The 11099-nt window shown below is 43.1% G+C and overlaps 1 protein-coding gene across 3 annotated transcripts in view; it reads right to left on the bottom strand.

The window, feature by feature from the left end:
* The window catches only part of CCDC149 (coiled-coil domain containing 149), a 97776-nt gene that overhangs the window by 15485 nt on the left and 71192 nt on the right, over nucleotides 1-11099 (bottom strand). Inside the window, exons 9-11 of one of the 3 annotated variants that reach the window (XM_039838069.1) lie at nucleotides 10734-10878; nucleotides 2102-2182; nucleotides 1939-1948 (exon numbers count right to left, since the gene is read on the bottom strand). In XM_039838069.1, the coding sequence (XP_039694003.1) occupies nucleotides 1939-1948; nucleotides 2102-2182; nucleotides 10734-10878 (236 nt within the window). Of the gene's footprint in view, nucleotides 1-1938; nucleotides 1949-2101; nucleotides 2183-3688; nucleotides 6133-7801; nucleotides 7998-10733; nucleotides 10879-11099 lie in introns of those variants that run through there. The other 2 variants (XM_039838067.1, XM_039838068.1) reach the window with 2 other exon arrangements.

Genomic DNA, 11099 nt, shown 5'->3' with positions numbered 1-11099 from the left:
CTGAAACCACTGAGACTCAGCTCCCTCCTGTTGGCTGAAACACTATGATTTGCTCCTACTTGGGGAGAGAAAGAGGAAGAGGGAAAAGTGGAAAAGGAAGAGGATGAACAGGAGGAGGAGGAGGAGGAGGAGGAAAAGAATATACTTTCTCTTGTTCCGCTATCCAGTAGGTTAAATGGAGCCATAAAACAATGAGCAGACAGAAGGGGTTTGTCTGATTTACACCAGGAGAGGTCCATCCCCCTTATTCTACCAGGGTTTGACAATGATCATAAGGCCATGCTTCATTGTGACATCCTTCACTGCACCCGGGAAATGCTATTCTGTTACATAAACTGTATCGCATCCGGGAAATTGCCACTCAATTTCCTGTCCTCCCACTTTGCATCAATGTGGAGGCTGGAGATGAAAACAAACATAGCCATGGTGTAAAATCCATTCAACCGAGCCCCTCAAAGCTAATTTTACCATTTAATATTTGCTTTGTACTAATTGAATTCTCCATTTCAATTGTTCTAATCAGGAAAGTGCAAGGATACATAGAGAATGCATTTCTATTTATTTACATGCAGGGATGATATTAATACACTGTTGATATAAGCCACAAACACAGATATTTCAAATAGAACATACTCCCAAATCCTACTGAAACATTGTAGCTCAGGCCTTCAGGCAGCAAAAGGAAGAAGAAAAAAAAAACAATTGTTATTGCATAATAGCCATTCTGACCTAGACCAAACAACACCAGAGGAAGAAAATTCTCAGCATTCGTTCAGTTATTCAACTTCCAGCTTTTTATATAAGTTGTAGAAATAAAACATTGTGAAATTTCACTAAGTCATTGGAGAGGGGGAAAAAACAGTACATGCACAGAAATAGCAATCTGACTGCACAAATAAACGATAAATTTGCCCGAATGTGTTGAAATTCAATGCAATAAAAGGAAGGCCTTCAAAGAAGATAAGGTTTTAACCGCATCAAAAGGTTCTCGTGCAAAATGGATCATTCAAATCCCCAGGAGGGCACTCGCCACTAATTAGTTCTGTTAGGTCTTTTGACAGCAAGTTCAAGGAATCTCTGCTAAAAATTCTAATTTATGAAACACACTTTCAGGCAACCTAAGGCGGCGATTCGGATTTACATTAAGAAAATGTGTTGTGGTCCACGTCCCTGTGACAATTTTCATTTCTCAAAAATTACAGGGAAGCAACTGATACGAATCAGGGGTAGAGGAAACTGGTTTATGCAGAAAGGTTAAGTAACTAAAAATATATGTACGACATTGCTTCCAGGGAAAGAGAGGTTGTGGAAAATGATAAATACTACTTTCTGGAGACTGTAAAGAAAGAGGGAATACTTCACGGTGGTCTTGTGAAGTGGGTATCTGACCAAGACAAACAAGATAAATATAGCTAATTAAAGGGAAACGTCAGTGTGTCCCCACACCTGTATACAATTGTGAAAAAACTCTCCACAGGAAATTTTGATTTTCAAGCTACATAAAAAAAAAAAAAAAAAAAAGGAGGGATGGGGAAGAGAGGAGAAAGAAGTTGTAAAGTGCATTTGGGTTGGAACATTTGTTTTTTCTTATTTTTATTTTTAGGATGGACAATTAAATTGAACAAATCTTTATATATTCTTACATTCATTTTTAGAACTGATAATTAAATGGAACAAATCTTTATAAGATACCTATATGTAACAAAAATGAAATAATTTACTATATTTACAAAATTTTTAAAAAACATATTTCAGAATTTAGTTTAGCAAAACATTCATTTTTAGAACTGATAATTAAATGGAACAAATCTTTATAAGATACCTATATGTAACAAAAATGAAATAATTTACTATATTTACAAAATTTTTAAAAAAACAATTTCAGAATTTAGTTTAGCAAAACTTCATAGTTACGTAGATGATAATCTGCACATTTACTGTATTTTTTCTGATTTCCTCCCAAAATGACAGTTTCTAAGTTTAAAACACTTGTAGATTTCTCGGCAACAATCTTCCAAAAAAAGAACATTGAAGAGGTAGAATATTTGCAAATTATGTGAGCGCTTCTTTAAAAAGGAAAACAATTTTCATGAAATTCTGCTTACCTGGAAGACTCCACAAACCAGAAACTTCCAGGGTTCTTAATTTTTTCTCTAGTTCAGCCACCCGATTCCCTAGGATTCTGGAAAAGGGGAGAAAATGGGAGCAGACGGATTAATGAGAAACCCACTAGTGCCCTCGTAGAGAGAAAATGTTTTGAGATTTAAGATATACACTAAAAACGGAGTCTGTGTATGTATGTGTGTGTGTGTGTGTGTGTGTGTGTGTGTGTGTGTGTGTATTATTGTGAAGCATATATAAAACACATATACTCTATCAAAAATACATATGAAAATATATAGTGAACAATTTTTTAAAAAACTAAATGTTTTTCAAGTGAGTCCTCTCCCACAAAAGTAGACCCCCTGGGAAACTAAACAATTACTCCACCATTATCCACATGTCTTACAGAATTTCTATTTGGGAATTGCTAAAATTGACAATTAATTTTGAATATCCTTAGTAGTATCACATCTTGATTCCTCAAGGGTAGATCTGAGTTTTGGAAACAACCAGTTCAACAAATAAGGTAAGTGAACATACCTGGTAATGTTCCTACAAGTCAATAAAATAATAAAATCTGCCTTCTTAGACCTAGCCTGTATCTTTTTGATGTCTAATTCTTGCTTGATATCTAGCATAATGCCTGGTAGATGATCAAAAATGTATTTGATTAAATAAATGCTTTTCTCTTCTCATGTATTGTAATTATCAATGGAGAGAATTTTTAAAAAGAGACATTTCAAGATGTCTCAGTAATTGCAAAATCACTAGAATAATGATACTGCTTTCCAAGTTGACCATTCTGACTCATTGATATATATGTTCCGGAACGATTTATTTGAAAAGATTATACTGTTAACCTGAGTCGACCTTTGTCAATCTGCAAAGACAGAAGTGTGGGCATATATTTCCTCTCCTTTATTCTACGCAAAATTAAATATATAGGGAAATGATTTGATAATCATCTAAAATTTCAATAATTTTCCATTGGCCTAGAAATTGAAAAATCAGTCTTTATATTATTTGGGAGATTTTCTTGGCACTGCTGTGCTAAAATGATACGGAAATTATCCTTAATAAAAAAGGTTCAATTCCTTTCAGCAGGAAAAATCAGAACACTGAATTGTTCTCCTGGCTCTTTTTATATTCCAGAGATATCTGCACACACCCACATATATGCAGAGACATGAATATGTATATATCTGCACATATATATATATATATATGGCTTTGAATTCATCCGAATTTTACCTGAATTGACTTGCAGCATCTTAATTAATATTCCCTCTGAGTGCACAAGAAACTCTTTGACATTATTGTATGTGGATTTCTTCTTCTAGGTACTTAAAGCTTTTCTTTGCTTCTTTTCCTTAAGTCTTAAGTTCTGCATAGTCTTTATCAATTACTTTCAATTTTCACTCCATTTGTTGGGTCCGTTCTGCTTTCATGTCTCTGACCCTTCAATAAACACCATTCTTCGTAATCTCGCTTTCAATATTTTGCTCAGACCTTCGGATCCAAGCTCCCTTTTCACCAGCTGATGGGGTTGAGATGCAATCACAGCTGTGTCCACGTTGACGCCTGTTTTTTTTTTTTAACAAGATCAAGATCATCTGTACGTGGCTGCCTCTCGGAAACAAAAGATAAGGCTTAACTCTTCCGTGGATGCTGAAGGATGCCGTCAGCGCAACATTCGAAGGCGTGGCGTAGAGACATTAGGTTGTATTTTTTCTGATGTTCCCTGATAACACAGCCAGGTCTCCCAGAAATGGAGCGACCTGAATTTGCTGGTGTCCCCAACAATCTACTTTCAGAGGCCCTGCCTAAGTTTGTCAGGGGTGACTGCTTTCTTCTTTGGCCTGACACAGGCATCTGATGCAGGGCTGCAGGCAGTAAAATGGACCCAGGAGGAGTTGTGGTCATAGTGATAGTATCAGTAACAATAGTGACTACGCTACCGTTAACACGAACAGCAAAACCAATCTTGCCTGAGTCCTGGAGATGAGTCAGAATCCATGCTGAACACCTAGAGGACTTGCACTATCTCATTAGGCCTGACAAAAACCCTGCAGTGTATGTTATAGTATTATCCTCCTTTTGAACATGTGGACCCTAAGGAACAGAGAGGTTAGGCAACTTGCCCAAGGACACATAGTCCGTCTCAAAGCTCTGTCTCTTCCCAACGCCCAGGGCTCTCGCCCGCCATACGCTACACCTCCCCCCAGGAAACAGAAGCATGGCAACTTGACCAAAACCACATGTGGGGCTCAGCTGGTGATGAGTCTGGATTTGAACCTAAGCCGTGGTTTGCCTCCAAAGTGCATACTCTTAACCCATACCCAGTAGTGGCACTGTCAAATGAGCTTTCTCATGCCAAGAGCAAATTCTCGTTAAAAACTGTGCATATTGAAATATAGATGTAGCCACAGTTGACTTGCAAAATGTAACCCAAGAAGTTTCAGATGACAAAGAGGCTTCACACTAAAAGAACACAGAAGGCGGTCCACCGAACGCAGTGTGATGCAGCCCAGCAAGAGAGGAGGGCTGCGTGAGTCTTAATAGCTGGCAGTTTCCACAGGTGGAGATAGTAGTAGTAGGAACAGGATCCATTCAATTTAGTTTGACTAATTCAACAAAATTATGGAGGCTGTAAGGGATGATGAAGAGAAGCAGACCCTGCACCTGTATTTGAGGGACCAAAAATCTGATGGGAGATGGACAGACAGATCCACGCCCACAGACACACACATGCAGAGTGCCGGTGGAAGGCTTTCACGACAGGTGACATTCACCAATCACTTGTTTTGTATCGGACGTTACATAGTTACTCCCTCGCTTAGTCTCTTGCCACAACCAATTAGGCAGCTCTTATTATCCTCACTCTGTAGATGAGGGAACTGAGACCAGAGAGGTCAACTAACTAGCCCAGGGCGACACACGTAGTAAGTGGAGGGGCCAGAATCAAAACCCGGGCCTGGAAATACAGAAATACCTCAGTAGAACTATAGAGCAGAAGCGAAGATTAAATGAAAGATGAATCCAGAGAGGCTCACAATGATCTTGTTGCCATATTGAGAACGTCGAGACTTATACACTGCAAATCGGGAGATACTGATGTATGTTAAGCAGAGACGCAGCATAAGTGAAGTTTAGAGAAAGTATTCTTGATGGAGAGTTGAGAAGGCACTGGAAGGAATATGAGTAGAAGTGGAAAGACCAGGAAGAAGGGCATCAGCGTCCTGGCTGATGACGACGGTGGAACAAACCAAGACAGCGGAGAAGTGGAGAAGCCAAAGGAACGGAGCCACAGTAAGGAGGGGGGTGAGCGGTCTGAGGTGTCTAAAGGGTATCCGTCTGGACACACGGGAGAAAAGAAAGAGCTGGGAGTGCAAAGATGAGCGTGCAGGTTGGGGGCGCGAATCTACTTGCTGACAGAGCAGGAGGAGTCAGAAGAACTGGGAGCTAGAGAGCCTCCTGTGATCGGCAGAAAGCTGTGAGGAGCACAGCAGAGACGAAGGACGGGGGCAGGCAGGGCGGTGCGGGCCTCGGAAGCCGAGGGGGGAGAGAGTTCCAGGAGGGACGGGGCAGTCAGTGTTATCTTCTTCCAGAAGCGGTCAAACTTCTAGATGAAAGTTTAGAGGAGGCTTCTTAGAAGACATGCCTGACTCTTGAGAGGGAGGTTTCCAGATGGTGGAGGCGGTGAAATCCAGAATCCAAGTGACACGGTGGAGACAAGAAGAGACTACGAGAAAGTCTAGGCAGCGAATACAGATGGCTCTTCAAGTAGCTTAGCAGGGACTAGGAGGAGACAGGGCAGTAGCTTGAGGCATACACAGGCTCGAGAGAGGATTTTTTTGTAGAACAGGGGAGATTTTAAATAAAAATAAAAACTTTTATTTAGCTCCAGTTTGTTTTAAGATAGGGGAGAGTTCAGCACATGTCCACCTAGTAGTCTAGGAAGATCCTGAAGACGTCAGGCCCCTAGATGGACTTGCGGTAGCAGTTTCTGGTAACATCATGTTAGGGGATCTGCAAAGACGGAACTGACTCAGGAACTGGCCACCGCTGTGACTGTCCTTGTTTCTTGGACAACACAGGGAGCAGGACTCCCTGAGTGAGGGTCCCTATGACAGCCAGGGCCTGACGAGGATGCAGGAGACTGTGGCTCTGCAAAGACCTGGAGATGACCCCGCCCCCACTTCCACCCCAGTGGCCTTCTTTTGAATCTGCTCTGATCCCTGACAGCTCCTGCTGCTACTAAGATCTTGAACTTCCAAGCTATTTACCATTGGACAGGGAAGGGGAAGAGGAGTGAACAGTGTCAGGCGTAGCAGGAAGGGCAGCGGAAGGCCAGTATGTCCTCATAAATTCACCATCGCTGCCACCGCCCCATCACTGGCAAAGTGACGGTTTGTAGGGAGAGACTGGAGAACTAAATGTGGTATTCAGTGAAACAGTACTTTAACATCTGCCTCTTCTATTAATGCTTTGCCATCTGTTTATAAGACGAGTGAACCTCATCTCTTCTTTAGCAATAATCAGACAACTGCCAACTCTTTGGAAAAAGTACCTCAAGCAAAATGCCTATTAATTGAACATCCTCTCAAAATGTAAAGTCCTAGGTTTCTTCATCAGTTCTTCAAGATGGCTCCCACTGAACCCCGTCAAGGGGTGGGCAGTGGAAAACACTCTTACAGAACAGAATGCCTTTATTCCTACTTATCGTGCTCCACCGAAACAAAGCTATTTTATTATTTTAGTTACGAAAGGCTAAATCATGGGGGATAACAGCAAGCAGACAAAATTCACATTCTATTTTTAGCCCCCATTCTATTTGTTGTATAATTAGTTTCTTTACATGCTCCCAAATAAAACATTCATTGAAAGTATGAAACCTAAGACCCTCTGAGCATTAAAAATGGCACATGAGGTATGTTATGTGTGGATATGAGGCAATCTTCAAGATCTATTGTTACTGAGAAGGTACAGAACAGTGGGAAAAAAACTTTTTTGTGTATTCTAGCTACTATTTGTAAAAAAAACCCCAAAAAACAAAAAACAGAATACCTATATCTATTTAAGTACATATGAGTATTTATGTGGGCCTCTGTGTATTATGCATTTGCTTATACATGCAGCCTTGGGGAGGGTCCACAGGAAATAAGGAACAGGGCTTTATTCCAGGAAGGGGACTTGGGTGACTGAGAAATAGCAGCAATTTGGAGACACAGTAAGACCTAACTTAATGTCCTCAATAAAATCTTTGACTTTAAGTGAAACAACGTATAATGACACCAATTTTACCACAGGCTAATTGATATACAGAAGAGTTAAGTTGTTATGCAACTCATCAACATTATAACGAAACATGGTTGAACGAAATGATGTTACTCAAGGATTTACTGTGTATTGTTGTTTAACCTTTTAAAATTTGAATTACGAGATGGTTCAAAATTATTATGTAATAGTTAAAATGAAAAGGTGCGTTAAAGCAAAAATAAACCTGGCAAGACGAAAATGTTGGTCTTTCTTAAAAGAGGGGAGAGCCCGTGGCAGTTAGGAGCGTGTATGGTTTGCAGTGAGAAATGTTAGGGGTGCATTAGGAAATCAGCCCGTCAGAGAGGCAGAACTTTCAGGAGAACAGCAATGTGGGTCCGTGTTTGGCAGACAGTGGGGACTCAGCCCAGCTTTTCAGTGGTGGCTTGTGACATGATCAGAACCTTGGCAGGCAAGTGGGTGTGGGAGGCAGTGGGGGAGGCGGGGCCGGGGTCTGAGGCTGGAGGGTTGATGGTAGTTTTCCCAAGGAGGAGGTGATGGTCTGGTGGGGAGAAAGCAGAGCAGGCAGGTAGGAGATGTTCACTGAAGGTCCACGGTTAACGCTCGGGAAATATATGCTGGATAAATGAATGCACGAAAATCGTAAAGCCTAATGACCATTTGGATGTGTGTGTGTTAACAGAAAAGGAACAGTTAGGAGATGACTCAATCATCAATTCATCAAATAGTCGTGAGCACCCACTGTGGGCCCAGCATTAGCCCACATACCGGGAGAGAACAGTGACCGAGATGGACAAACATTCTGGCTTTGGGACAGCTTAAACCCGAGCGATGCGGAAGTTTGTCAAACCGGGGTGTTAGGATGGTAGGCAGAGCCCATTAAATATTCTTCAAATCATGCTTTAAATGGCTGCGTAATATTCTATCTTTTAGATTTACTATAATTTTAATCATTCTCCAATTAAAAAACACATGGGTTGTTTCCATTTTTCTTATAAATGAACCCACAATGAACCACCGCATGTGTAAATCTTAGGGCATCGTTCTGATTTTTCCATTAGGATAAATTCCTAGAAGCAGATCACCTGGGTTACAGGGCAGGAGCATTTTCAAATGTCTTAAAACGTACTAAAGGATGGATGGCTCAGACTCCAGATTTATCGAATTTGAGTTTCTAACAGATTATCAGGGGAGACAGTTGACCTAGAGGTTAGAAATGTGCATCTTGCTCTTGATGGGGTGGTGGAGACAAGAGTTCTGAGAAGAGTCTGCAGAGAACTAGAGGCAAAGCAGGGGGGGAATAAGGTCTCCAGATAAGTGAAGAAGAATGAAACATGGCAATGAAAAGTGGAGGGGGAGGCCTCGGGTGGCAGAGGGGGAAGAGGAGGACGGGGGAGAAGGACTGAGACACCAGAGAAAGTGGGAGGAATTCAAGAAGATGGGTCACGAGATAGAGATGCGGGTGCAGAGAACTTACAGAAGAAAGAGACTCGGAAAGCGGTGTTCGGAGGTCGTGATGACCCGCAGTGGACAATGCCAGAAGGGGTGTTGGGAGAAATGCAAGCCGAGGTGATCTTTCTTTCCTGTGCATGGAATCTCCTCCGTCCCATCCCCATCGCCCCTGCTGAATTCGCATTTCTCAACAAGCATAAGTGCCCCCCACTAGACAGCTGGAGGGGGCAGCTGTTGGCGAAGTAGAGACGACCTCCTTGTTCACAAAGCTTCGAGGTGAGTGGAACGCATGGGCAGCTGCAGAGTTGAGGAAAGGCTCTGGGGGTTCGGCAAGAGCTATGAGGTTCCTGGGTGACGAGGGAGAAGCCAGAGGAGGGGCAGAGTTTGGGGAGACTGAAAGAGGAGGTCGCAGGGGAGCCAGGCCCCAGAAGAGGGGAGCTGGCGTGGGCTGACAGGACTGGTGGCCAGCGTGGCCCCAGGGACAGGGTGGGTGAGAGGGTGGGAGGCATCGGTTTGGGGGGGAGGGAGAGGCGGCAAGTCTTGGGACTCATGATGAGAAGCCTGTGTTTTCTCAGTCAGAGGGGCCGAGGTCCCCCAGTGAGAATAGATTAGCATTTAGAAGACCCGACAAGGTTTGGAAGAACCTTGAGGGGGCCTTTACAGGGTGAGGGGACCCTGAAGCTGTAGGGGTTCTGCCTGGACAAAGCAGACCTGTATCTCTTCTGGGGAGGTTTCCCACCCCTTCTCCCTCCCCTGAGAGGCATCTGCATTTCGGCCTCTGGCTGTTTCATTCCTTGGTTAAGATTTCTTTTCAAGGAATTTTCGAAACTTCCTCTGTCAATAAATTACCCTTGTCATTCCTTCGAGATTGCCCAGACTCCCTCCGCTGCTCCCTGCCTTCTTTTATATATGTCTTCATCTCCTGCGTGATCTCCCTTCCACTCTTGCCTTCTCCTTTTTCTGTGTTGCTCTCAATCATATTCCAGTTGCCTCACCAGGCCCCCAACTCCCCGGTCCGTCCCCTTTTTGCTGGAAGCCCAGCCTTCCCTGTGCCTGCTCGCTTCCCCCACACTTCCATTTTGGTTCTGGGTGTAGGTCTTTTAAGGAGCTGCGGAATTTTCCGGATCCGGTGCAAAATGAAAATGTGGGGCCCCCTTGCTAAAAAATGATTAAGAATTTCAAGATGGCGAAAGGAGCATTAGATCCAGTGCAGGGCCTATCGGACCATCGGGTCTTGAGCAACTGCATGGGTCACTCACCCACGAAGTCCGCCCTGTTTGCCGTGTTTAATAAACTGCTTCAGTTTATTGTTTATTCACTTTCTCTGAACACTTTAATTTTGCTTGTCATCTCTAATGGCTACTTTAACTTGCTTGATTTTGCGCAGTGTAGTCAATATGTGTTTATAATCCCCAAATAAGACACTGTGTTTTAATGATTGTTCCTTTCGCCATCTTTTTTGCTGATTCTGAAGAGTGACACGAGACCCCCCCTTGGAGACCCAGCTGCCTCTGAGTTGATGCTTGGCTGTTCCTGCCATTCAGAGCCCTCAAAGTCATGCTGTTGGTTAAAATGGCGCTCAGGAGGTGCTTCCCTTGTGGAGATCTGGAGGAGAGGTAGGCTAAGTTACCCGGGCAAGTATAGCATAGAAACCACCCACGTACTGTGCATTATTCAGTGAGCAGCTCAGAGCTCACATTCAATAAGCAGTGACTACTATTATTTGCTTGTTGGATCTTAGCCGATAGCCCAGGGGCTATCCAAACGCAGTTCTAGTTTAATAAATTTCCTTCCAGATTTGAGGGCTCGCACCCTCTTCCCTTAAGGCCTGTAGTCTCACCCAGTTTCCATCATCCCACATCTTTCCTGCCCGCCCTCCACCCAAGGGTCCGGTCACCTACTTGTTGGTCTGCCTCTGGTGCTGGATGACCATGTTTTTCTCGTGGATCGTCTCCAGCAGGGCCGTGGCCAGAGACTTCAGATCGGAAATGGACTGCGGAGTGGCTGGGAGACTGCATCCGTGATCCTCAGATAACAGGTCCTGAACTGGTGGGATATAAAAGGTATGGCTCAGTCTCCAATTCATCTGGAAGGCAACCAGTGGCAGTTCTCGGATGTGATAAGCACCCAGCTTTGAAATGTTACCACGTTGTATTGAAGAGTCCACGTCAAGTGTCAAGAGTAAAAAAATAAAATTCAGTGTGTGGATTAAACAGAAAAGAGGACGTCATCATGGACTTCTATCAACATTTTTTTAAAGGATAATA

The sequence above is a fragment of the Pteropus medius genome, unplaced genomic scaffold (assembly GCF_902729225.1).
Source record: "Pteropus medius unplaced genomic scaffold, Ma_sr-lr_union100, whole genome shotgun sequence".
Lineage (NCBI taxonomy): Eukaryota > Metazoa > Chordata > Mammalia > Chiroptera > Pteropodidae > Pteropus > Pteropus medius.
This window is presented reverse-complemented; position numbering and strand designations above follow the sequence as displayed.